We start from the raw sequence: 27,538 nt of genomic DNA, 5'->3' as shown, positions 1-27,538 counted from the left end.
AACATACGACCGCACTGGTGGACTTTATAGAGGGCGGAGGTCGTGGTTGAGTCTGGCGTTATTTACACCTCTGACGTTTTTCTGCTTCCTGTTCACGATGTTCACGCCCAAATTGTGCACCAGCAGCTGCATTAGTTGTGTACCAGCGAGAGCAACCTTGTAATGATACACCAAGTACTTGGATCAATATCAGTGCTCCTCAAGGTATTCTTAATCTAGTTTTATAGCGCTTCAGAGGGCCGTTCCCACCGCCAAGGTCAAGAGTACTCTATGTCTCATCTCTAACAAAGGTCTTTGATAACAGCCAATATGATAATAGCCTATGCCTACTGTTCATCTCTGCCCTCTCTAGAACTGTTCTGTTTGGAATGTAGTCTTCCCATTTGATGCTCATATTACACCTTGAGCTTCTTTTGATACTAGCATTCTAGTTTCTTCGTATCACGGCGATATAGAGCTCAGGTTTCACATCCATCAATCAGGATGGAGATGGCAACTGCTCGATACACCATTAGTTTTGTAAACCCTATTCTTAGATCATTACTCAAGAAGACCCGATGTGTAAGACGTCCGAAAGCACCACATATTCTGTTCTCCACGCCCTTCTCCGTTGAGCAATTACTAGAAACCCTGAAATCTGGAGAGGCAGTTCCAGGAGCTGGTTGTGTGAGTATCTTTGTTTTAGGAATGTTGATGGTAACTAATAGTTATTTAAAAAAACCGGAATGATAAATTTAAGATAGTGTAGAGATTTTGTGGATAACGAATATGAGACACTTGTTATCAGCATCAGCTCTTTCCTACGGCCAAGGGCAAGGGCACTCTATGGGTTATCTCCACTGATCTCTATACATGGATGGCTGGTGGCTTGGGTAGCAGTAAACCGAATAGAAGATGACTGGCGTAGTAAGATGGCAGCGAGCGCACCGTGCAGTAGACCCATTGAATAGACCACGAGGAGCGCGCTTGCTTTGTTTATGCTTAGTTCAGTGACGCCAACCATCTTGATTGTAGTTTCACGGGTGTTCTGTGCTGTGTTATTTCAAAAGAAATAGTAGTGTATTTTATGAATTTAGGTTTGTTGCCTTGTAATATGCTTGTAAATTCGTTCGTTCCTAATCTGTTTATCCTCCAGGGTTGGTTTTTCCCTCTGACTCAGCGAGGGATCCCACCTCTACCGCCTCAAGGGCAGTGTCCCGGAGATTCAGACTTTCGGTCGGGGATACAACTGGGGAGTATGGCCAGTGCCTCGCACAGGCGGCTTCACCTGCTATGCTGAACAGGGGCTTTGTTGGGGGATGGGAAGTTTGGAAGGGATAGAGACAAGGAAGAGGGAAGGAAGCAGCCTTGGTCTTAAGTTAGGTACCATCCCGTCATTTGCCTGGAGGAGAAGTGGGAAACCACTTAAAACCACTTCCAGGATGGCTGAGGAGGGAATCGAACCCCCCTCTACTCAGTTGACCTCCTGAGGCTAAGTGGACCCCGTTCCAGCCCTCATACCACTTTTCAAATTTCGTGGCAGAGCCGGGAATCGAACCCGGGCCTCTGGGGGTGGCAGCTAATCACACTAACCACTACACCACAGAGGCGGACACTGCTTGTAAATTACAAAATTAAATTGAAATGTGCATGTATTTATGTGAAATGCGAATGAAGAAGCATCCTACCGGGTATTAACATACCGCAGTGTTCAGCTTATGGATGTACAAACAGAAACGATCAGCAGAAGAAGAAATCATTTCATCGGTGAGTTTTATATTGTACATAATAATCTTCCTAGGGTAGTGTTTTGAGTTTTAGGTTTATTGTATCTTATTTCGCATATTCTGGTTTCCTTTCTCGAAACCCGAACATCTAAGATCATGGATTAGGAGAATCAGGTGGGAGACTTGGGAGCCTTCTAAAACAGCTGTTCTCTGCTCCCATCACGTTGAGGAAGACTATTTAGATAAAAATGGACAAACTGCACGCCTTAGAAGTGATGTATAGCCAACTGTATTCAATTCAATTTAACTGCAAGTTACTTATATTTTTATTTATTTGTCATAATTAAACTGACGGTTTTGATGAAATAATTGGCGTGACCTTATAACAATCTTAGAAAATGAAGTCTGGAGGAATTCTAGACCTTATTTACATCAGTAATAATTATGGGTTTCAGACACTGGAGTGGTGGGAGAAGGCAAAGTGTGGTGGGTGTTTTAGGCTATCCCATTATACTAGTTGTGGTATTTGGGGCTCATTTAACGGGTGTTACATATTTCTGATGATGACCATCAATGTTGCTTTGGTAGCTGAATTTAATTAAAGAGGTCTGTAATAGTGAATTATGCTGCAGGTAATGTGATATATAGACAAGTTTTGAATATTTGCTGGTTTTATGAATGTGTACATTTGCTTCAATGATATTTTAATTTGATAAACTGCGCGTTACTTCATAGAAACAGGAAACAGGAATTCGTTATCAAGCACGGATTATGGTATGTCGAATCTAGGCCTGTATAGTGAGCTACGTTTATAGGTACATAGTGAGCTACGTTTATAGGTACATCATTTTAAGAATGCATAATTTCGTGACATACATGTACACAATTTACAACAATGTTTCCAGAAACTGATTTTCACTCGTATTGTGTTACCGATCGCTAATTGCATGTATTCAGCACCTAAGTTAATATTTGTCGGCCGTTATTATACACTCATTTTTGTTGCTATCCCGAAGATTTACTGACCTCGGAACGACGTGTCGGTGATTCCAATGTCCTTATCCTTTGAGTGAACATGTCCCTATATTTTAATTATTCCAACGCGCCATTAATTGCGATTTAAAATTGACTATATTATCATTGCTTCCCCATAAGGAGAGCTCTAGGATGGGTACGCCAATATGGCGAACCGCGCGCTCAACTTGGCGTACTTTCTCCTGCAGCGGAGACCTGCCATCAGCGATCCATGTATAGAGATCAGTGGTTATCTCTGACAAAGTTATTTCATAACAGCCAGTATGGTAGTAGCCTTTGCGAACTTGAAATAGCAGCTGCAGTTCTATTATATATCGATAGCATTTGCTACGAAATGTGAGTGTTGTGTGTTTCTTGTAGAAGTTGCTAACTTGCAATAAGCCCGAAGATCTTGTAACATTGTTGGAGACAGTGGGTTCAAACCCCACTGTCAGCAGCCCTGAAGGGGGTTTTCTGATGTTTCCCATTTTCACACCAGGTAAATGCTGGGGTTGTACCTAAATTAAGGCCACAGCTGTTTCCTACCACTCCTAACCTTTTCCAAAACCATCGTCGCCGTAAGACCTATCTGTGTTGGTTTTAAGAGGAAGTGTTAGTGCATTGGCACTGCCGGTAGCTCCAGTTAGCCTACGCAGTGGCCTCCACGGTATGCACTAGCCAGCGTATTGGTAGGTGTGCTAGGTACCAACTGATGAGCCCACCCTAGCACGCGAGGGCGAAACGCTGGCAACCAAGAATGAGTTAGCTGGAAAATTTATAATGTCCAATAACGGACCATTTATATTGGTATTATAAATTTACTCATTCAGGACAAATATTTCAGATTCCCTATGGGAATCAACATCTATATCATCTGATGGCCAAGCAGGCATCAATTTTGATATTGAGACAAAGTCTCTTAGTGCATTGGCACCGCCGGTGGCTTCAGTTAGTCTACGCAGTGGCCTCCACGGTATGCACTAGCCAGCGTATTGGTAGGTGTGCTAGGTCCAACTGATGAGCCCACCCTAGCACGCGAGGGCGAAACGCTGTCAACCAAGAATGAGTTAGCTGGAAAATTTATAATGTCCAATAACGGACCATTTATATTGGTATATAAATTTACTCATTCAGGACAAATATTTCAGATTCCCTATGGGAATCAACATCTATATCATCTGACGGCCAAGCAGGCATCAACTTTGATATTGAGACAAAGTCTCTTAGTGCATTGGCACTGCCGGTGGCTCCAGTTAGCCTACGCAGTGGCCTCCACGGTATGCACTAGCCACCGTATTGGTAGGTGTGCTAGGTACCAACTGATGAGCCCACCCTAGCACGCGAGGGCGAAACGCTGGCAACCAAGAATGAGTTAGCTGGAAAATTTATAATGTCCAATAACGGACCATTTATATTGGTATTATAAATTTACTCATTCAGGACAAATATTTCAGATTCCCTATGGGAATCAACATCTATATCATCTGATGGCCAAGCAGGCATCAATTTTGATATTGAGACAAAGTCTCTTAGTGCATTGGCACCGCCGGTGGCTTCAGTTAGTCTACGCAGTGGCCTCCACGGTATGCACTAGCCAGCGTATTGGTAGGTGTGCTAGGTACCAACTGATGAGCCCTCCCTAGCACGCGAGGGCGAAACGCTGGCAACCAAGAATGAGTTAGCTGGAAAATTTATAATGTCCAATAACGGACCATTTATATTGGTAGGATAAAACTAACTTTGGTTTTGACAGAAGGGCGTAGGGACTTGTGTAGCGGATCCGGCTGAAATTTGTCGACAGAAGGGGAAAGAAATGCAAGGTGGATCTAAACGTTGATTGGGTGCTTCTAAGGACAGCTCTATGTGCCTAGCAACGCTTCACTTTTATGTAAAGTCTTAAAATGATAAATAAATGACATAAATTAGAGTGCCATATAGACTACCATACTTCAAATCAAATCAAATCAAATCAAATCAAATCAAATCAAATCAAATCAAATCAAATCAAATCAAATCAAATCAAATCAAATCAAATCAAATCAAATCAAATCAAATCAAATCAAATCAAATCAAATCAAATCAAATCAAATCAAATCAAATCAAATCAAATCAAATCAAATCAAATCAAATCAAATCAAATCAAATCAAATCAAATCAAATCAAATCAAATCAAATCAAATCAAATCAAATCAAATCAAATCAAATCAAATCAAATCAAATCAAATCAAATCAAATCAAATCAAATCAAATCAAATCAAATCAAATCAAATCAAATCAAATCAAATCAAATCAAATCAAATCAAATCAAATCAAATCAAATCAAATCAAATCAAATCAAATCAAATCAAATCAAATCAAATCAAATCAAATCAAATCAAATCAAATCAAATCAAATCAAATCAAATCAAATCAAATCAAAATCTCTTCATTTCCAAATGAGGTGTCCACCTCGATGGCAAATGGTACACTAAAATACATTATTTTCAAGCACTAAATTTTAAATTAACAAGAGAAGGAGAAAATTTTCCTAGAATACAATGTTACACAATTTATTCTAACAATTTTTCTATAAAACACATAGCTCATCCTTAATAAATTTATATTGTTTACAAAATTATACTTATAATATCTCCTGTACTTACAAACATAGTCAACTCGTATACAGTATGTGGAATTACTTCAAATAATACTATACAACTGGTACAAGATTAAAATTTTCATTGCATTTATTTACTTATTTATTTTTACCCATTTTGGAACGTAAGTAGTATAACGACCTGCTGGGTCTTAATCAGGGCCCCTTTTTCCACCACTTGTCAGAGTTCCTGAAGGGCCTTCACAGCTACCGTAGCGGTCCCAGGACCCTCGAAGTCCCTACTGTACTTCACCCCTACAGGCAGTCCCCTAGTTCGGCTGTCCAAACTCCATAGATCAGAGGATGGAATTAATTTATTCACACACATTTTTATTTACAATAACCTGCACTGGTCGAATGCCCTCTAACATTTAATTTATTTTCTCTGTTGCTGTTTATTCTCTTCTTGAATATCTGTACAGATTTTGGAAAAGGATCAAACACTACCCCTGGTAAACTGTTCCACTCCTTCACGCCCTTCCCAAGGAATGAAAATTTCCACCAATCGCTTCTGCTAAAATTCCTTCTAATTTTATACTTGTGGTCAGTTCTGCCCATATAATTATTTTCCAACTGAAGCCTCTCACGGATTCCTCCCCATTTCTCCTCTCCTGTAATAGGCTCTATACAATCCTATAAGTCTAGTTTTCTCCCTTCTCTTACTTAAAGTTTCCCACCCAAGTTCCTCTAACATTTCTGATACACTACTTTTTATCCTGAAATCCCCTGTTACAAATCTTACTGCTTTCCTCTGCACACTATCTATTTCTTTTATTAGGTATTCTTGGTGAGGATCCCAAGCACTGTTTGCATACTCCAATAATGGACGAACCATACTTAAGTAACTTTTCTTCTTTTAATTCTTGGTTGCGTCCTTTAAGTAGCCCCATTATGACATGTAACGATCTGTATGCTTTCCCAACAATGTCATCAACATTACCCTTCCAGTGCAAATTAATTTCAAATCTCACACCTAAGTATTTGCAGCCATCTTTTGGGATAACTACCTCATCCAAAGTATATTCAAATTCACTTTCAAAGTTCCTGTTTGTAAATGTTGTAACAGTTGATTTGCCTCCATTAACCTTCATATTATTTTCTTCAACCCATTGTTGGATACTCTCAAAGTTCCTTTGTAATTCTGAACAATCCTCAATGTTATTTATTTCCCTATAAACAATTATGTCGTCTGCATACAATCTTATTTTTGATGTTATATTGTTCCCTAAATCATTTGCGTATATTAAGAAAAGTAACGGACCGATTATACTACCCTGTGCAATTCTCTTCAAAACTTTCTCTTCCTGTGATACATTATTTCCGACTTTAACTTTATGAACCCTTGAATTTAGAAATGTCATTATCCAACGTATAACCCTTACGTCCAATCCTATTCCCTCCAATTTCTTTAATAATGTTCCATGTTCCATGGCTAGGCAATCCAACTGGCCTCCTGAATCCAACTGATCTGATATGTCCTGCTGAAATACCACCAGAGACCAGGCTATTGGCAGAGCTAAATCTGGAACATGCGACATGGAATTCTACATGTGAGAAACATTCCTCTTTTAAGTCGAAAAAGAAAGTTTCTTAATTTCTAAAGGAGATTTCAAATACCAATTTCCACGTCTGTAACATCTTAGTTTCCATATATATAAGTATTCTCAGAAAGATAGTTCAACTCCTTCTTCATCTATTTTCAATCTCCAGCTTAAGTTGATTTTCCGAAAACAAAAAGTACGTGTTTCTTTATTTCAAAAGGAGATTACAAACACTAATTTTGACGTCTGTAACATGTTAAGTTTATGAGATATACTGTAGATATATCCATTTTAAAAACTGCTCCACTCCTTGGCTAAGTGGTCAGCGTTGAAGCTTCCGATTTTCAGGGTTCCAGGTTCGATTCCGGGCTGGGTCCGGGGTTTCAATCGCGTTTGATTAATTATTCTGGCTCGGGGACAGGTTGTTCGTGTTTGTTCTAATACTCTCCTCTTCATATTCACACAACATACCACATTACCAACCACAGCAGGAACACGCAATAGTAATTACATCCCTACACATAGGGTTGCGTCAGGAAGGGCATCCGGCCGTAAAACAGGGTCAAATCCACATTTCGCACCCGCAACCTCACAGATGTGGAGGAAAGCGGTAGTAGAAGAAGATACCCATTTTAAAAATTCACCCGCTTTTTTATTCTTTTCACCCCCCTTAAGAGGATTTTCCAAGAAAACAGTGTGTTCCTTTATTTTTAAAGAAGATTCCAAGTACCAACTTTAACGTCTGTAACATCTTCAGTTTCTGATATATAATATGTATCCTCATAAAGAATTCAGCTCCTTCCTCGCTTCTTTCACTCCTCATCCCACCCCCCTCGCACCTTAAGTGGATCTTTGAAAACAAAAACGTGTGTTCTTTTATTTTAAGGGAGATTCCAAATACCAATTTTCATGTTTGTAACATGTTAGGTTTACGTGATAATGTAGATAATTTCGCTGCTATAGAATCCTGGAGTTGACGTTGCCATGGTTATGGCAGTTCATTTCTTTATCCGATTCCTAGAGCAGGGGTAGTGTGATACCAATATCTCCATAATGATTTGTTTCAGGGCCTTAAAACATGGTTTTCGGGCCCGTAGGACTGGTCGAGTTTTGTTCTTTACGCCCAGGGGCTTAAATAGAGCTTTGTCTCGTCCTTATACGACAAATTCGATATTTCGCCTATATTAGCCTGTTAATTTTATATCTCCCCACTGTGCCTCCCCCTAGAATTGTTTTAAAAATAAAATACAGTCCACGTCCTCAGGGATAATGAATATTTACGTTAGTAAAAGAATTTTTAGAATCGGTCCAGTAGTTCCTGAGATTAGCCATTACATACATATAAACTTTACCTCTTTATATAATAGTATTTTTTGCTATTTGCTTTACGTCGCACCGACACAGATCGGTCTTTGGCGACGATGGGTGAGGGAAGGGCTAGGAATAGGAAGGAAGCGGCCGTGGCCTTAATTAAGGTACAGCCCCAGCAATTGCCTGGTGTGAAAATGGTAAACCAAGGAAAACCATCTTCAGGGCTGCAGACAGTGGGATTCGAACCCACTGTCTCCCGGATGCGAGTTCACTGATGCGCGCCCCCAACCGCACTATATATTAGTATGTTAGTATAGAATAGTATACATTATTTATAACAATAGAAACAAGAAATGGAAATGTTATGTAAGTGGGCAGAAATGTCTGTTGAACAATAAATGAAATAAATAAATAATAAATACATTGGAATGCAGGAATATGATCACACTACGCCTCGTAACCCCAGCGTCTTACAGTATTGATGTTTAGGCAATGTTACTGATGCGTCATGCTGTCTAATGGTCGTAAGGGAAAGGGGCGGTTTTCGGGTTCTACTTTGACGGTAAACAGGACTGAATTAGCGAACAATACACGTGCACCTGCCGGAAGTCTTTTTCTTTTTTGTTATTAAATATATCATTCATTTTCATTGCACTTCAGTCTTTTAAGTTTAGTGTGAGAAGGATAATTCTTTTGCTTGTATAATAACTATATTTACGTCAACAAATTTATGGATAGTCTCTTCACTTATTGATTCCGAGCCGAAGTAGAAATCCTTGATCTTTTCGCTCAGTTGCCTGGAAATCCTGAGGTCTTTCTTAGCGGGTTGAAGATTTTCAGGAACCAACCTCTCAAAGTCTCCATCTATTGCGTCCAGCAATGAAGGGTCGGAGATAATATCTGAAATGACGAATATTCAGAAATACAAGTATTTAATATAAGGACTGCGTGCATAAATCCCGTAACCACATGGTTGTCAATAGATAGAGCCATTATTATTATTATTATTATTATTATTATTATTATTATTATTATTATTATTATTATTATTATTATTATTATTATTATTATTCCCTATAAAATTAGTTATTTCTTATTGATACCATATACTCTGTTTCTAAAGTAAATTGCCGTGCATGTTTAAATGTTAATGTAACTTTATAATTGTAAGTCTCTAACGTATTAACAATTGCGTTAACTTTTGAGCACCGGGCGGAGTTGGCATTGTCGGCAGTCCTGAAGATGGTTTTCCGTGGTTTCCCATTTTCACAGCAGGCAAATGCTGGGTCTGTACCTTATTTAAGGACACGGTAGCTTCCTTCCCATTCCTAGGCCTTTCCTATCCCATCGTCGCCATGTCTGTGAGACGTAAAACACATAGCAATAACTTTTGAGCTACTACAGGATATATTTTTTGCTCAGCTCACTTCTTCCCCATAAACAAAAAATATGGTCTACATGTTAATTCTGAAACATCATAGTGTTACTAACGGTAGAAGTATAAACAGTAATGCTATGACATGGTCTTACTTAATATTCGGCGAGGATGGTTGCCCAATTGTACTTCCTCTTAAAACAAAAATCACCACCACCACTTATATTCGGCTACATTATGAACATAAAATTGTGTCAGGTGTGTTACCTTTTAAGAATCAGAAGGAAGTTGCTTGAGGTATTACGAAATCTATCAATGGTCTTAGAACTACACAAACGCGCCTTGTATTCTGGAGATGGTGTGTTCGACACCCACTGTCGGCTATCTAAAAGATGGTTTTCCGTGGTTTCCTATTTTTTAATCAGGCAAGTGTACCTTAATTGAGACCACGGTTGCTTCCTTCCCAGTCCTAGCCCTGTCCTGTGCTATAGTCGCCGTAAGACAAGAAAAGGAAAACGCTACAGAAATGGGGTAACACTCATAATTATATATGATTTTTTTCCATACTGCTTCCTTTGCGTACATAACGTAGACCTGCGTAGAGATTATTTAAAGAAATGAGTGAGTTATCTGTGAAACGTCTCCGTGACGAAAGCGTATGCGCCACAGAGCTTAAGCTCCCAGCTGACTAACAACAAGAGTTCGCGGTGAAACTCGCACATACCGTTACGATGTGTTCCTCTTTACCGAAGATGTCGACCAAGGCCAATAACATACACTCCCACTGAAGTTTTGCGCAGGCTTCACTAATTAGGCTCACCTAGTAACTTGTATCTCGAATAGTCTACGTCTGAGAGATCTATAAATGCATGCGTATTCATAAGTAAATATGTTACTAATTAAACGTTAATGTGTTTCTATTATTATTATTATTGTTATTATTATTATTATTGTTATTATTATTATTGTTATTATTATTATTATTATTATTATTAATTCCCGGCCTTTTTATCAATTACCTGGAGTCACTAAAGTGGGTTAAGCCCAGTTTTACGGCTGGATGTCTCCGCTGCCTCCAACCCCATGTAAAAGGATGCATTCACTATTGTGTAATGCTAGGGGTTGCTAATGTGCTGTGCTGTATGTGAATTAGGAAGGTATTATGATGATCATCACAAACATTCATTCCCCGAACTAGTAAAATTAAGCAACCCTGGATAAAGTCACAGCCTGGTCGGGAATCGAACCCGAGGTCTTATGAACTGAAGGTCACTACGCTGACCATTCAGCTAAGGAACCGGGTAAGTTCAGGTATTTTACTCGAAATAGACTTTCGACCTATTAGGTCGTGTTCAGTACAAATAATACAGGACCAAGCGGACACCACTGGGATCCGATCCCGCAACATCCGATGCGAAATCGGAAGGTTATGGGTTCAGACCCCAATGGTGTCCGTTTGGTCATTTTTTTCTGTGCTTGGCATCTCTTGAAAACGTACTACATGTACTAAACACGACCTAATACGTTGAAAGTTTATTTCGAGTACAATGCGGTCATGCAAATTCAATATTCGTCAAGGTATCTTTATTCATATAGTAAATTAATCATATTTTGTCTACATATCTTTAGTGATTCAGTTCTATACGTAACTACAAAGAGATCGTCTTTAGCATTGTGCAAATGACAATCGCTTCTATTAAATCCAGAACTTTCTTTCTTTATTTGTTTAAAAATATTTAAAACATTTAAAAAAATATTTGCTTTAATGGGTATTCAACAGTCCTCTATGTCCGTTTCTAACAGCTCTAAACCTGCAGCCACTGAATTAGGCGGGTGAAGGAAACTGCTCTGTTGTTAGATATGGGGACGGCGAAGCGACAGATGATCGAGAGTCTCTCACCTGAGAGCACGGATTGGCAAAGCTGACCGTGCAGTGCTGCCTAGTCGAAGCCGGTGCGCTCTATGCCCACGTATTCTAAGTAGTTCTCTTTTCTATATTACACAGTCCAATATATAATATTCAAGTATTTAAAGTTATATTGTAAATCATAAACAAATAAAAATATTTTAATAAAATTGATACAGATTAATACGTAATCCGAAAATACTTACAATGTGTCCTGCGCAGGCGCAAGCGACCCGAACAACCTCAGCTAGCGACATTTATATAGCTGCTTACCGGCCATTTTCAAGGAAAACTAAAAGACCCATGGGAACATGTTTCAGGTATTAAAAAAATAAGTTGGACGATTTTCTATTGTGTCGATGCATAAGTTCATGCGGTTCTTATATTTTATATTTTATTTTACTGTCACTGTCACGCACTGTAACTCACAATCACTCAGTGATGTATTCACTGCCACTCTGCCAACGTTCAGGTAGCAGTTGAATGCTTCGCCTATAGAATTGTTTTGGTTTCGACTGGAAGAAATCTGTTATCCATTGATCAAGAAAAGCTTCGTCAGGAAACACTTGCCCCTGAATGTGGTTAGAAAGAGAGCGAAAAAGATGGAAATCTGAGGAGGCAAGGTCAGGGTGATACGGAGGATGGGGAAGAGGTTCCCAGCCAAGTTCAGCAATCATACCCTTGGTCAATTGCGTCGTATGTGGACGAGCGTTATTATGGAGTAATAAATACGGGTTGTCGTCCTTGTCTTTTGTTGTCAATAGCAACGGCATGCCGTCTCAGCGGGTCACTGTACACAGCAGAGGTAATCGTTACGTTTTTCGGAAGATGTTCATGGTGAAGAATGGCATCTTTGTTCCACCAAACACACAACGTGATTTTCTGTGGATGGGCACTATCCTTGGCTCGGGGAAGTTTTTCTTTTGAGGGGGGGGGGGGGGCTAAGCCACTCTTTTCTCTTCTTCATGTTGACATACAGGCACCATTTCTTGTCACCGGTGACAATATTCGAAAGGAATGCTTCGTGCCTATCACAAGCCAACCGGTGCCGGGAAAGCAATGACGAACAGATGTTTACTCGTTGATTTTTGTTTCTGTCACTAGCACATGTGGTACCCATATACTCAATTTCTGTGCCCCCATCGAATACAAATGGCGTACAATAGTTGACTGGTCTAATTCAAAAACTTGCGCCATTTCCCGCGTTTTTTGACGAGGATTCTCATGAAGCGACTCATTCAAGCAATTTTCGTCAAAATCTGAAGGTCTTCCAGAACGTGGATCATCAGATAAATCAAACCGTCCTGCTCGCAAGCGAGAAAACCATTTTTGTGCTGTTCTTTCAGCAATTGCTTCATTCCCGTACACTCACAAATTGTTCTCGCAGCTCCTGCTGCACTGGATCCTCGGTTAAACTCAAAGAGCAAAATGTGTCGAAAATCCTCACTTTTCTCAACTTGACATTCCATATCCGTGTATCTAAAATATACACAAATAATACGTTCACAATCAAGAAAACCTGTGTTTCACAACACACAAACTCCAAACTCAGTTAGAACAACGGAATAACGATAAGCAATCCCTTCACGCCGCATTGTTGCCAATCCAAAAGAACACCGCAAGAACTTATGCATCCACCCTATACATTTTTTCCACAGACAATATTTTATTGGCCGAAGAAACAAAAATATGGCCGCTTATTGAATATTCCAATGCAATGATTTTACGGATTTAAATTTACATGTTCAAGCTCTTATATAAATCAATCATTTTAATTGGTTTATATGGAAAATAGTTATACCGCTGAAAAGCAGTATTTCCTGAAGCTTGTAGTATAATTTGTTTTTCAAAATTGTGGAAGGTAACATCAGGAGTCTGGGAGAGAACAAAGAGCCTCGCGCTCCGAGCTGATGTGTTCAATTAGACATTTCTTCGCCAGTTGCTATATAACCTTGGAAACAGCGTAATTTCTCTGACCCGCCTAATTTGCTGGCCACGGCATTAGTAACATGAAAATGCTCTTACCTCTTAGCACTAAAATCCCTTCGTGGGATGTCAACCCCATGATCATAGGTACACGGTTGAACTTCCCTTCATTCAGTAGGATTTCCGGATCTTTTGGAATGAAGGCTTCTTCACCTTTTATTTCAGGCTCCACACATGGGATAAACGTGAACCATATGAATCTTTTTCTCTCCTGTGAAGCGAAAGAAAGTATTTCATTACCATTTAAAATAGCAGATACAGTTCAGAAGTGCGTATACTGACCGCATTGGTCCAAAAATAAGCTGTAAGAAAGAAAGAGCAGACAAGTTAACAGTTCCAATTCATAGTATTCGGAGAATACAATACAACTAACCATTAACAAACACACCTTTTGCTACGCTGCATCATCACAAAGTATATACAATAGCAAAATAAAATAGTCTTAGAGTAAGGAATATACCATTAAAATTCTAACTCGTTCGAATAGGATCTATACATGTTATTTATTTTTGTCTTGATGGAACCCAATATTGAGCATTGGATTAATCTACCCAGGAGATTTTAAATCCGCGGTACGCAAACGATTGGTATGTGGTACGCCAGAAAATACATTTGAAGAAATGATAAAATATGCAGATCAGCATTCATTCATTCATTCATTCATTCATTCATTCGTCCATTGATTGATTGATTGATTGATTGATTGATTGATTGATTGATTGATTGATTGATTGATTGATTGATTGTAATTGGCAACCTCTGATGAATCGATTATGCATCGCCGTGAGACATCTGCTGGTATAATTACGCAACGCGTTAAATACTGTTATTATTTACACAGCAAAGTCAAAATACAGGTTAAGCTTGAACATGAATGAGGAAAATCAAAGTACATCACAGGAACAACCTAGAACTCCTACACGGAAACGGTTTAGAAAATTCATATCGATCGATCATACTATCGATTCAATTCATATTTCATTTTCATTCAGTTGGCAGTATTACCGGAACCGTTGTAGCTCCCTCCTTACTCCTCACCCCCGTAAAACGAAGTGTCACTAAAAGTTTCGTGGATATGTCCTACAATAACAACAAAATCCTTCTATGAAAGAAGTAAAGATATGGTAAGAAATTATAATTATTTTTTTTATCATAGTATACATGGTGTTGTGTGACATTTCCTTTCTTCAGAAACTTTCTCATTTTATGTGTACTGCGCTGTATGTTCATGTCCACTATGGTGGACGGTATGCATGAATGGTTACAACCATGTGCTTGCCTGTATCCACTGTGGTGTACGTCAAGCATGCGCAGTCATGCCGGTTATTTAATTCAAGGTCGGGTTTTCTGAACGCTCACATACCCCACAATTTAGGTTTTTACAGGCACATAAATAAATCTCTCTATAAATAGCAAAACACACTCATTGGACATTATATTCACAAAAATGGATAAAATACAGATGAATTAAATGAAAAACAACAATATCACACAATTTACCTGCTTAAAAGTTTTTTTGTATGATATTCCTCAAAGCACGGGGCTGAGCACAAACCAATATTCTTCCAAGGTATGTTTGTTTACATGACCCATTAATACTTATTGCTAAAACAAATACATTTCTTCGACAGTAACATCAGTCCATTTTGACGCTCGGGATGTGGGAGAAATGACCTAATTATTCTCTACATATTGCGAGTGATACAAGTTCGTTCCTATGACTATTTTTTCCACTAAGGTATGCGGAAAAATTATTTTGAAAATGTCTAGTTCTGGAGAGTTTTCATTCAAATATTGATCCTGGATTCCGGCAAGATCAGGCTTATAGCCGAAATCAGTACGTAAAAATTTATTAATACCCGTTTCTTTTCCCAGACCCGATGATCAGTTGATATATTTCGTTTCTGCCTCTTCGCGGTAGCTGGTTATAATTCTTCATCATTGTCACTTACACCTTCATCTTCACAAGTTGAAACTTCGGGCACAATATCGTCAACACTTTCTAAGTCAATTTCACACAAATCTGAACCCTCACTTTCATCATTCATTAATATTTCAAACATTTTTTCATCACTTTTCAAAAACTTCCGCTTGCCTGCGAGCAGCCATGTTTATCAGATCGCATTGACTCGCAAGTGCGGTAGACATTCACATAAAAAATTTAAGTTAACAGCGTTCCCAAAGAGAATACAAATTAGCGCAAGCTTCCGTAATATAGCCGATAGATGGCAGATACGACAAATTCTTCAATCATTGCTGAAAGTCAAAGAGAAGCGAAGATATGATGCTTGGAAGTTCGACACGCAATATATTGCGCCGTAACTGCTGGGGCACTTCCCGCGAGGCGCAATATATTGCGCCGTGACCCGGAAAGGGTTAATTTTTTTTTTTTTGCTAGCTGATTTACGTCGCATCGACACAGATACGTTTTATGGCGACGATGGGACAGGAAAGGCCTAGGAATGGGAAGGAAGCGGCCATGGCTTTAATTAAGGTACAGCCCCAGCATTTGCCTGGTGTGAAAATGGGAAACCATAGAAAACCATCTTCAGGGCTGCCGACAGTGGGGTTCGAACCTACTATCTCCCGGGTGCGAGCTCACAGCTGCGCGCTCCTAACCGCACGGCTAACTCGTCCGGTAATTTTACTTATTTTTAATAGCATACCTATATTTATTTATATTATAACAATAGCCTAACAATAGATTAATAATAAGCATATTGTCTCATTTATAACATCCTCATTCAGTTACTTTCAACCATCATATGCTTTTTACATCATCATTACTATTGGCGTATGGCTTTTAGTGCTGGGAGTGTCCGAGGACATGTTCGGCTCGCCAGGTACAGGTCTTCTGATCTGACTCCCGTAGGCGACCTGCGCGTCGTGATGAAGGTGGACGACACATATACCCAGCCCCCGTGCCAGCAAAATCAACCGGGAATCGAACCCGGGACCCCTGTGACGAAAGGCCAGCAAACTAACCATTTAGCTAAGGAGCCGGACATCATTATTATTTATACCTTTTTCCCAATACAGGTGACAATGGAAGAAATTCCAGATGACTCAGACTGTACAATTGCTGACGATATTGACGCAGATGAACAGCGGGAAGCAACACCTGTGATCCCGCATAATGTCACTATTCCCCGGTCGAGCTCAAGGGAAGAAGCTGAGGAGAAGAGCGAACTATTTTTGATACCCCTACTACAGATACATCCCCAAGGCAGGCATCCACTTCTCAGAATAAGAGGAAAGTTGAGCCCAGTTACACATAGTCAAGGACAGACAATAAATTTTCTGGTTCTATTCCTCTAGGAATGTTCACTGGAGACCATGGGAACACGAGATAGGCATTGGAAGGCCCCAGAAGAGATGGCTCGATGACATAAAGCTGATGGCTGGAATACGTTGGTTCCAAGTGGCTCAAGACCGAAGATGATGGAAGCATATGGAAGAGGCCTACAACCAGCAGTGGATTGAAATAGGCTAGAAGAAGAAGAAGAAGAAGAAGAAGAAGAAGAAGAAGAAGAAGGTGATATTTGGCAGAACATAAGTTGAACATCCAAGGAGAACATCCAATAGATTTTGCACTTCAGTTTCTTTCTCCTAAACTGTAACAAAATATTGCGTTCCAAACAAATCTGTATGCGACGCAGAACGGGAAGAAAAATCTCCACCTTACTGAAGCTGAAATAAAGAAGTTCCTTAAAATTAATTTAGTCATGTCAAAACAATGCCTGTTAATCGGTTTGAAATTATTATCCATTTCAAGGGTCGGAACACACTGAAACTATACGTACATTAAAAAAAAACCTAAGCTATGGGGACTGAAAGTGTGGATTCGATCAAGTAGTTCGGGCTATGTGCATAGGCTTGAAGTTTACCAAGTTGCAAGTGGTGGAAGGGAATTTGCGAGTGAACTTGGGGTATGTGCTGATGCTGTGCTTCGTGTAGGTGATGATATTCAACAACAAAACAACAAAGTATTCTTTGACAATTTATTTTGCCAGTGTAGCTTTGCATGAAGAACTGCAGAAACGTGGTATCTATAGTACAAAAACTTGCCGTACTAACAGGCTTCAAGGGGCTCAGCTGTTACTACCTTCCGAGAAAGAGCTAAATAAAGCTAGAATGAAACTCATTTGATTTGGTAACCAACGAGAGCAACGTCATACTGTAGTTACCCGATGGATTGATAACTCCTTTGTTCACATCGCCTCAGCATGTGCAGGAAGCCAACCTCAAGACCTGGCCCCACGATGGAGTAATAAATACAAAACAACAGTTAGTTTACCACGGCCCTTCGGAGTTGGATTTTATAATACACACATGGGAGGAGTAGACCTTGTACATCAATATGTTACACTTTACCCGCATCGTCACCGGAACAAGAGATGGTATTTGATAGTGTTTTTCCACTTCATAGACTTACATGTTGTCAACTGTTAGTTTTTGCACAGACAAGCAGGAAATTCCTTCTTGCCTTTGCTGGATTTCAAAGCTTCTGTAGCAAGATTTCTGATTAGCCTTGGTGCCCTTGACCAAACATGTGTCAAGAGAGGTCGCCCAAGCTGAATTTCTCCTAAAGTGAAATGCTGGCAAGTCTGTCAAACTACACCAGAAATCAGGTTTCGTGAGGGAAATCACTGGCCGAAACTCATAGACATAAAAAATGCTAATCGATGCCGGGATGAACAATGCAAGCGGGAAACAACGTACATTTGTACAAAGTGTAATGTGTTACTCTGTCCAGACTGCTTTGCCATTTTCCATACAAGGAAATGAAAGACTGAATGAAATGATGTGTATAGGATGAATCTATTAATGCATGAAATCCACTGCAGTGGACAAGGTGTTATTTCCATGGTGTTGGTGTAAATTACTGAAATAAAGCTTTGAGTGATCCATTGGACCCGAAATATTACAAAAATGCTGTATTTAATTTTTGATCATCATCCCACTAATTCGTGCAAGGGAGGATTTTAAACATTATCCTATAGGTTCATTTGTTTCGGAGAACAGTGAACCTGCGAGGAACTTTGCGCTCATTCTTTGTTTGAGCAACTGTACAAAGTGTGTTTTTAACCTTTGCCAGATGACTTTCACGGGGTGGCTCTATACAATTTTGGCAGTACTCATAGAAACCAGAACAAGCAAGTTTGTAGTTTTACTTAGAACGGGAATCACTACAACATGAATTTTCATCTCAAAAACCTCACGTGCATTGGCCGGGATTCCAACCGCGATCACCTTGGTAAGAAGTCGGTGACAGTGTCACTTGGCTATCACATTCTAAGCGAAAGTTACATATTTGCAGTCATGTACTTCAGATTGTCTTCACTAAGAAATTTTGAAATGCAATTATAATGTGGTAGTCATAAAAAAGCAGCCATCTCTTTACCTCTTTGGTTCTTGCTGGTTCCAAAGCTTCATACATCTGCTGAGGCTCAGCATTTCGTAGGAATTCTATGAGCTCCTTAGGATCCTTCGTTTTACATCCCATAGCATGCCCGAGGCGGAATGCCCGGTCCTTTGGTTTGCGAGCTACGGCCCACCAGTTCAGAGCCGTACCACTCTGGGGAATGGCGCGTTGGAATAGACCTGCAAAAATAACACATTTATTATTCGTTCATTTTGTATAGGACATTTTGGTCGTTTGCTACGGTTTACTATATGAGTTCAATGTGCTTCATTACCTGCTTTATTGTGATATTGGGCCGATGACCTTCGATGTTAGGCCCCTTAAAACAACAAGCATCATCATCATCATCATCATTGTGATATCTGAAGCTAAACGTGCAGTTGCAACTTATTGGGCCTTGTGTTGGATTAAATAGCACAGAACTTAACATTTTCGAATTTTAACGTACAATTGAGGTACTTGGAGCCAGATAATGGTGATCCACATTAAGTGAATTTTACAGAAAAGACATCCGAAAGTACAAAAAGGTCCATAAATCAGGTGTTTTGTCTTGGTGCAATACGTCGCAACAGAATATGTGCTGCCATGTCTTGGTTTCGCCAAATACTACTCAGCCAATATCTTGCCATTCCCTAGCAGGTAGGAAAAGCTTACAAATCTCAACATTTTTAGTGTGTGGCTTACCATTATCTAGCCCCAAGTGCCTGAGTTATATTTTAGAAATACCATGTTAATGTTCCATGCTTGTCCGTAAAAGGCTTATTCACATTCTAACCGACAAAAATCGAGAAGAGGAATCGATGTAGAATAATTTCGTGGTCGCATGGAAAGGGAAGATAATCGAATTTTGTTGCAAAAGGGGCCAGGTAGTTATTATGGTACAGGATCGTAATCTTTGTATGAGGACAAGTTCCATTCCCAAGCTCTACAGCGAGTTTTCCAATTGGCGGCCTGGGGGTCGTATACAACACGAAAGGCCCCTTCATTTGGCCCGACAAATCATGTTAAAACGTCGATATATTGTGTATGAAAATATACCTATAAACTACTGTCAAAGAATATCACGGGTCGATTTGATTCTGCAGTCTGAAATGAAGTCAAAGGAACCATACTTTTATAATACCCAAGAACACCACATTATCCCTATAACATCGGTTTTACTTCACAAACTCAGTGGCACTAGTTGGGAAGCAAATGCTAATGTCCTCCGAACAACAGCTCTTGCCCTAGTATACCCTGTTGCAGAATATTGTAGCCCTGTATGGATCAACAGCACACACACAGGAAAAGATGATGTCCAGCTGAATGATACCATGAGGACAGTGTCTGGCACACTCAAATCCACACCACTTAAATGGCTGCCAGTATTAACTAACATCCATCCTCCTCACCTTCGAAGGCTAACTGCTCTGAAGAAGGTATGGTTAAAGTGTTCTGCAAATACACTCTTGCCAATTCATCAGGACTGCAACCCTCAGAAGCATGGAAGATTAAAATCTCGACATCTATCATGGCAACTAGGAAAGAGACTGGTTGAATCACAGTACAACATGAATAATGCCTGGAGGGAAGAGTGGGCTGCTTCAAACCCTGACCAGCTGGTATTGATATCTGACCCTTGTAGGAAACTTGCTGGATTCAACTTGCCAAGAAGTAGCTGGGCTTCGTTGAACAGGGTGCGGACCGGTTTTGGAAGATGCAACTTCTGGCTCCACAAGTGGGGAAAAATTTCCAGCCCTCATTGCGATTGTGGTGACGTGGCTCAGACAGTCCACCATGTTGTAATGATGTGTCCACTTCGGAGCTTCCAGGAAGGATACCCAGAACTTCATGCGGCAAGTGAAGAGGCAGTGAGTTGGCTAAATTCTCTGGACATTAAATTATAAGTTAATTACCATTGATTGATCCTTTGTCCGATTGTTGTTTTTATCTACTTTAAGTGTATATAGTTTTAAGTGTGCATATATATAGTTTCTCTGTACCCTCTAAACGCCATACGAAATAAATAAATAAATAAATAAATCGGTTTTCCTCTGCGGAAGCGACTACTGTTCACAAAGTAGGAGAGAACTGTGTTTGATTGTTCAAAAGAACTAAAGATTTATAATGAAGATAGATCCTATAAGGAACGTTGGAAAAACTATCATTTCATTACAAACAATGGAACGCTACAGTGTTTTATGTGTTTACAAATGATACCAGTGTCCAAACTATAAAACCAAGCATGAAGATTTATACAAAAAAGACGAGGAAAAATCTCAAGATGTGCTAATTGTGATTGAAGAAGAAAGTCAAACATCAAACAGGTATATTTAGCAATATAACACAGACATAGACATAAGCTCAGCTTGCTTCTTCTACGGTTTCATTTGAACGTGCTAAAGCCAAGAAACCCTTTCCTGATGGAATCATAATTTTAAAAAAGGTGTTGTTGAAATTATGAAAGCATTTCTGGACACTGACTTTGCTAGAAAACTTGAATGAGTATCGGTTTTTAACCGGAAAGCACAAATACGGATTGCTGACAGGACAAGAAAATTAACTGGCTTGATTCAAAAGAGTTCCCAGTTGTTATTATGTCTGCATGAGAGAAGAGTTCAAACAGATGTGAGTCAGCTCTTGCTATTCATACAGTACATATGACACAATACGATTTTTCTTTCACCTCCTTTTGGGGTACCGCAGTGGTACATATAAGTTAGGAAATTTGTTTAGAAGGGTTATAGACAGGTACATTTAGGGAAACGGGGTGGCCTTGGTAGCGGTGATAAAGGTACAGGGAAATGGAAGTCAAGTGGGGATGACATAAAAATGTTAGTGCTCAACTGTAGAAGTATTGTAAAGAAAGGAATCGAATTAATTTAATAGATATATACTTACCATATATTGTAATACGAGTTAAATCATGGCTGAGAAATGATATAATGGATGCAGAAATATTCTCACGGAACTGGAGTGTGTATCGTAGAGATAGGTAGGAATGGTAGGAAGGGGAGTATTTATTCTGGTGAAAGAAGAATTTGTAAGCTACGAAAAAGTTAAAGATGACAAACATGAAATTCTAGGTGTAAGGCTCATCTCTAAAGGCAACTTGATGTCTTTGGAGTGAACAGACCGGTAAAGGGTAGCACTGACGCTGATTCAGAATTATTTGATAGATAATCAGCTATGTGGGAAACGATATAGAAAGGTAATGCGAACGACAGGAAGCATGAACAACAAATGGCAAATAAGTTAATATGGGAAGGGCAGCTTATTCAGAAAGTGATGGAACCAACTAGAGGGAAGAATATTCTGGATGTGATGCTAGTAAAAGCAGATGAGCTCTACAGAGAAACGGAAGTAATAAATGGTATTAGTGATCAAGAAGCTGTTTTGTCGTAGTTAAAAATAAATAGCGTAGATGGGAAGGTATTAAAATTAGGACTATCCAGCACTACCATATGGCTGATAAAACAGGCATGAGGGAGTTTTAAAAAATAACTATGATCGGTGGAAAACGGTAAATAAAAATGTAAACAGACTCTGGAATGGGTTTAAAGCTATTGTTGAGGAATGTGAAAAAAGTTTGAACCTTTAAAAGTGGTACGGAATGGTATAACAGAGACTGAAAAAGACTAAGGAGGAGGTGCAAATTGGAAAGAAATAAACTTAGAAATGGCTGTGGAAGCAAGGAGAAATTGAAGGAACTTACTAGGAAATTGAATCTAGCAAAGAAGTCAGCTAAGGGTAACATGATGGCAAGCATAATTAGCGGTCATACAAATTTTGGTGTGGAAGGGTATGTATAGGTACTTTAAGGCAGAAACAGGTTCCAAGAAGGGCATTCCAGGAATCATTAATGAACAAGGGGAGTGAGTATGCGAGAATGTGCAAAAGGCAGAAGTATTCAGTGAGCAGTATGTAAAGATTGTTGGTTACAGGATAATGTCCAGAAAGAGGAGGTGACTAACACCAAAGGAGTATTAAAATTTACCTATGATAACGACATTTACAATAAGATACAAAAGTTGAAAACTAGAAAACCAGCTAGAATTGATAAGATTTCGGGGGAAATACGGTATTAAAGACAATGGGTTGGGGAAATAGTACCATATCTGAAGTACTTATTTGATTATTGTTTGCATGAAAGAGCTATACCAAATGAACGGAGAGTTGCTATACGAATAGTAGCCCCTGATTATTGAGGAAAGGGTGATAGACATAAAGCTGAAAATTACAGGCCAGTCAGTTTGACATGCATTGCATGTAAGCTTTGGAAAAGCATTCTTTCTGATTATATTAGACATGTTTGCGAAATTAATAACTGTTTTGACAAAAGGCAGTTTGGGTTTAGGTAAGGTTATTCCACTGAAGCTCAACTTAGGATTCCAGTAAGATATAGCATATATCCTGGATTCAGGAGGTCAAATGGACTGTATTGCGATTGACCTATCTGAGGCAATTGATAGAGGAGATCATGGGAAACGCTGGCAAAAATGAGTGCTATTGAACTAGAAAAAAGAGTGACTGAATGGGTGGCTATATTTCTAGAAAACAGAACTCAGAGAATTAGAGTAGGCGAAGCTTTATTTTTCCCTGTAACAATTAAGAGGGGAATTCCTCAAGGCAGTATTATTGGACTTTTATGTTTTCTTACATATATCAATGATATGTGTAAAGAAGTGGAATCAGAGATAAGGCTGTTTACAGATGATGTTATTCTGTACAGAGTAATAAATAAGTTACAAGATTGTGAGCAACTGCAGAATGACCTCGATGATGTTGTGAGATGGTCAGTAGGCAATGGTATGATGATAAACGGGGTTAAAAGTCAGGTTGTGAGTTTCACAAATAGGAAAAGTCCTCTCAGTTTTAATTGCTGCGTTGATGGGGTGAAATTTCTTTTTGGAGATCATTGTAAGTACCTAGGTGTTAATATAAGGAAAGATCTTCATTGGGGTTATCACATAAATATGATTGTTAATAAAGGGTACATAACTCTGCTCATGCTTATGAGGGTATTTAGGGATTTGTAGTAAGGATGTAAAGGAGAGGGCATGTAAGTCTCTGGTAAGACCCCAAACAGAGTATGGTTCCAGTGTATGGGACCCTTGCCAGGATTACTTCATTCAAGAACGGGAACAAATCCAAAGAAAAGCAGCTCGATTTGTTCTGGGTGATTTCCGACAAAAGAGTAGCGTTACAAAAATGTTGCAATGTTTGGGTTGGGAAGAATTGAGAGAAAGAAGAAGAGCTGCTCGACTAAGTGGTATGTTCCGAGCTGTCAGTGGAGAGATGGCGTGGAATGACATCAGTAGACAAATATGTTTGAGTGATGTCTTTAAAAGTAGTAAAGATCACAGAGAAGGTTGCAATTCAAGAGGACAAATTGGGGCAAACATTCTTGTATAGGTAGGGGAGTAAGGGATTGGAAAACTTACCAAGGGTGATGTTAAATAAATTTCCAATTTCTTTGCGATCATTTAAAAAAAGGATAGGAAAATAACAGATAGGGAATCTGCCACCTAGGCGATTAACAACTATCTGAACGTTTTCGAAAACGTATGGACTGTAATGTCTCGGATATTCTGTAGGTCACATTGAAAATAAGTAGCTAATTTGAACGCAATAGAATGGAGTCAAGATTCAGTACTACAGACGTTTCGGTAGAATGTCACAATATAGTGGTTCGGCAGGGCAAAATCTCTTCAAGTAACCGGCTACTTTTGCTATGAAAATTCTAGCTCACCCACCGAAGTAGAAAGGCTCTTTAGTCAACTTTGTATTGTGAAACAAACTTAGAAACAGACGGAACCAAGCGAGTGGTTGCGTGGTTTGGGTCACGAAGCTGTTAGCTTGCATTCGGGAGATAGTGGGCTCGAACCCTACTGTCAGCAGTCCTGAAGATGGATTTCCCTGATTTCCTACTGTATTTTCGTACCAGACAAATGCTGGGGCTGAACCTCAATTAAGGCCACAGTTGCATCCTTCCTACTCCTAGTCGTTTCCCATTCCACCGTCGCCATAAGACCTACTGTATCTGTGTCGGTGCGACGTAAAAAGAAATATCAACAGAATGAAAGTTGAAACAGCGGCATCCACAACAGGAATGCGCTGAAGTGTCTAGGAAAATCTGCCATTCCTACGAAATTCCAGAGAAAGATACTTATTCAATAACGTCTGAACTATTACCTGCGCCATCAACAGCTCAGCAACCTTCCACTTTACAGTCTTCATCGTTTGCTGAGGAAACGGAAGACGAAGAAGAAGTGGATTTTTTTCTGCATAGGTATGTCCATTTTAGTTATGTTAATTGGTAACTTTATATTAGCGACATTTCCTAGCGACGTAAACAAATATTTAGCTCATTTAAGAGAGACCTGCCTCTCGCCCGGAGGCCCCGGGTTCGATTCCCGGTCAGGTCAGAGAATTTTCTCTCGACCTGAGGGCTGGTTCGAGGTCCACTTAGCCTGCGTGATTAGAATTGAGGAGCTATCTGACTGTGAGATGGCGGCCCCGGTCTCAAAAGCCCAGAATAACGGCCGAGAGGGTGCGTCGTGCTGACCACACGACACCTCGTAATCTGCAGGCCTTCGGGCTGAGCAGTGGTCGCTGGACAGGCCAAGGCCCTTTCAAGGGCGTTATGTGCTGTGGGGTTTGGTTTTGGTTTCATCAAGGAATTTAGCGAGATTTTAAGCTGTAGAGTTGTCAACAGTGGCTCTCTCCCTTGACAGTGCATATGCACATCGATCCCAATCAGTCAATCAATCATCGATGATCTGCATTTCGGACTGCCAGCTAAATTTGTCTATAATGTTTAAACGTGTCGTGGTTTTCAGTCGGACAAATTAATTAAAATCTATGATGGCTTTACTTCCTCAAGTTTCAAAACTCCGTCCACACGAAATAAGTTGTTGTTTTTGACCTTCTACATGCAAGCCTCGTCTTAAAGTGAAGTCAATATGTGCAATGCGATTAGATAATTTTTCACGAGTTAGAGTTGGAATACAAGTTGTTTTCAAATTAATGAAAAAATCTCCAATAGGCATTGACTGGAAATATACCGTGGAGTCTGGATTTGATATTGACTTGTATTCGGCGGAGAATGAGCGCATGTCGCACTGACCGGCCTGATGTCAGAGCAGTGATGTCGCTCTATCATATATGCTCTATCCTATATGCCAATTTAAATCCGACTGTAAGAGACGATAATTGAACTGGGGGTTACGATTTCATTGTATTGGTTATTATTATTATTATTATTATTATTATTATTATTATTATTATTATTATTATTATTATTATTATTACAGTATTACCGGTAAGAATAATAATTGTATAGCCTCAGTTACCGAGTACAGGCCTTCTGAAGTGGCGTCATCTAGACAGCCTGCCTATCAATTTCGACACTCCGATTTGTCCTGGTGACTTGCAGCGAAAGCAGACTTCTACTGGACAGTTCCTATGGCTGAGTTGATATACTTTTGTCCAGGGGCACTGACTGCACCACCTGAGATCTTTAATATGCCAACAACCAGGACATGGAGCGCAAAGATTTTGACCGCGCTTCATAAATTCGATTACATCAGCTGGAATCGAACCCATGAACTTTCAGAAATACAAAAGCAGAAGCGAAGACTGTGTTAGATGCACCTAGATGATTACGGAAGCATACGCTTGCAGAATGAACGCTGAAAAGCATAACTTTTTCTTGGTATCACAGGAATGTCCGCTCCAAACTCGTGGCATGGTTGACATCGACGTATTACGCACGTAAGTTAAGGTAGCAATTTTCTCTGATTTATCCACATTTTGCCTATCCCTCTACACTTGGCAGAGTGTGCTGAAAAGTCATGTAGATCTTGAAAGTTTCCGCCATGCTCGTCAGACCTTAGCCAGCTCAGTAGCTTCATGGAGAGTGTTCACTCCTAGTGTCTTCTATTTGGTCTTCCCTCGTCTGGAGATACCCTATCTTTAACGTTTAGCTCTTCAATAAATGATTATTTGGTGTGGTGTTCTATCCAAGATATTCGTAGGACACGGTGAGACACTCATATTTCTAATGCTTCTATCCTCTTCCTGTCATCCGTCTTGATAGTCCATATCACAGCGGCGTATATGGCCAATCGGAAATACCAAAGCATTGATAGGAACTTCATTTTGGTGTTCTTTGTGATTTTTCTTGTCTTCCCAGTTCTTGTTTAGCTTGGCAGTCGTTGTGTCTGTTGTCGTGCCAGATGTGACCGGTGCCACTAGCGACCGCATAAATTGTTACCATGCCGGATGCGACGAGGGTAGACAACCAAATTTTTATTTAATAAGCTAGGTCATCATCCAAGATAATGTAGGCAAAATCAGAACCAGAAAAGATTAGAAAATAGGTCAAAAATGTATAGCACTGCTTACCGGGTAGGGAATAAAACTAATTGTTCTTTGTTCTCTTCAAATAGAGAACTACAAACCGTGCACAACATCTAAATATGTACACTGAATTAATGACATTGGTAGACGAATAAATTTGAATGGTGAATTTAAAAGTATGAAAGATCGCAATATGAAAATAAAGCTAGAACTCAAGAGGACACATTCGGGCAAATATTCATTTAGAGGAAGAGAAATTAGCGATAGGAATAATGCTAGATAAATTTCCAAATTCA

The 27,538-nt window shown here is 39.6% G+C and overlaps 1 protein-coding gene across 1 annotated transcript in view; it reads right to left on the bottom strand.

Annotated features, from left to right (window-relative positions):
• The window catches only part of LOC136877307 (esterase B1), a 67,806-nt gene that overhangs the window by 23,610 nt on the left and 16,658 nt on the right, over positions 1-27,538 (bottom strand). Inside the window, exons 5-7 of the mRNA XM_067151239.2 lie at positions 18,879-19,078; positions 13,514-13,685; positions 8,926-9,107 (exon numbers count right to left, since the gene is read on the bottom strand). Of these exons, the coding sequence (XP_067007340.2) occupies positions 8,926-9,107; positions 13,514-13,685; positions 18,879-19,078 (554 nt within the window). The remainder of the gene's footprint in view (positions 1-8,925; positions 9,108-13,513; positions 13,686-18,878; positions 19,079-27,538) is intronic.

The sequence above is a fragment of the Anabrus simplex genome, chromosome 7, assembly GCF_040414725.1.
Source record: "Anabrus simplex isolate iqAnaSimp1 chromosome 7, ASM4041472v1, whole genome shotgun sequence".
NCBI classification, from domain to species: domain Eukaryota; kingdom Metazoa; phylum Arthropoda; class Insecta; order Orthoptera; family Tettigoniidae; genus Anabrus; species Anabrus simplex.
Note: the sequence above shows the minus strand (reverse complement) of the source record. Positions and strands in the feature narration are given on the sequence as shown.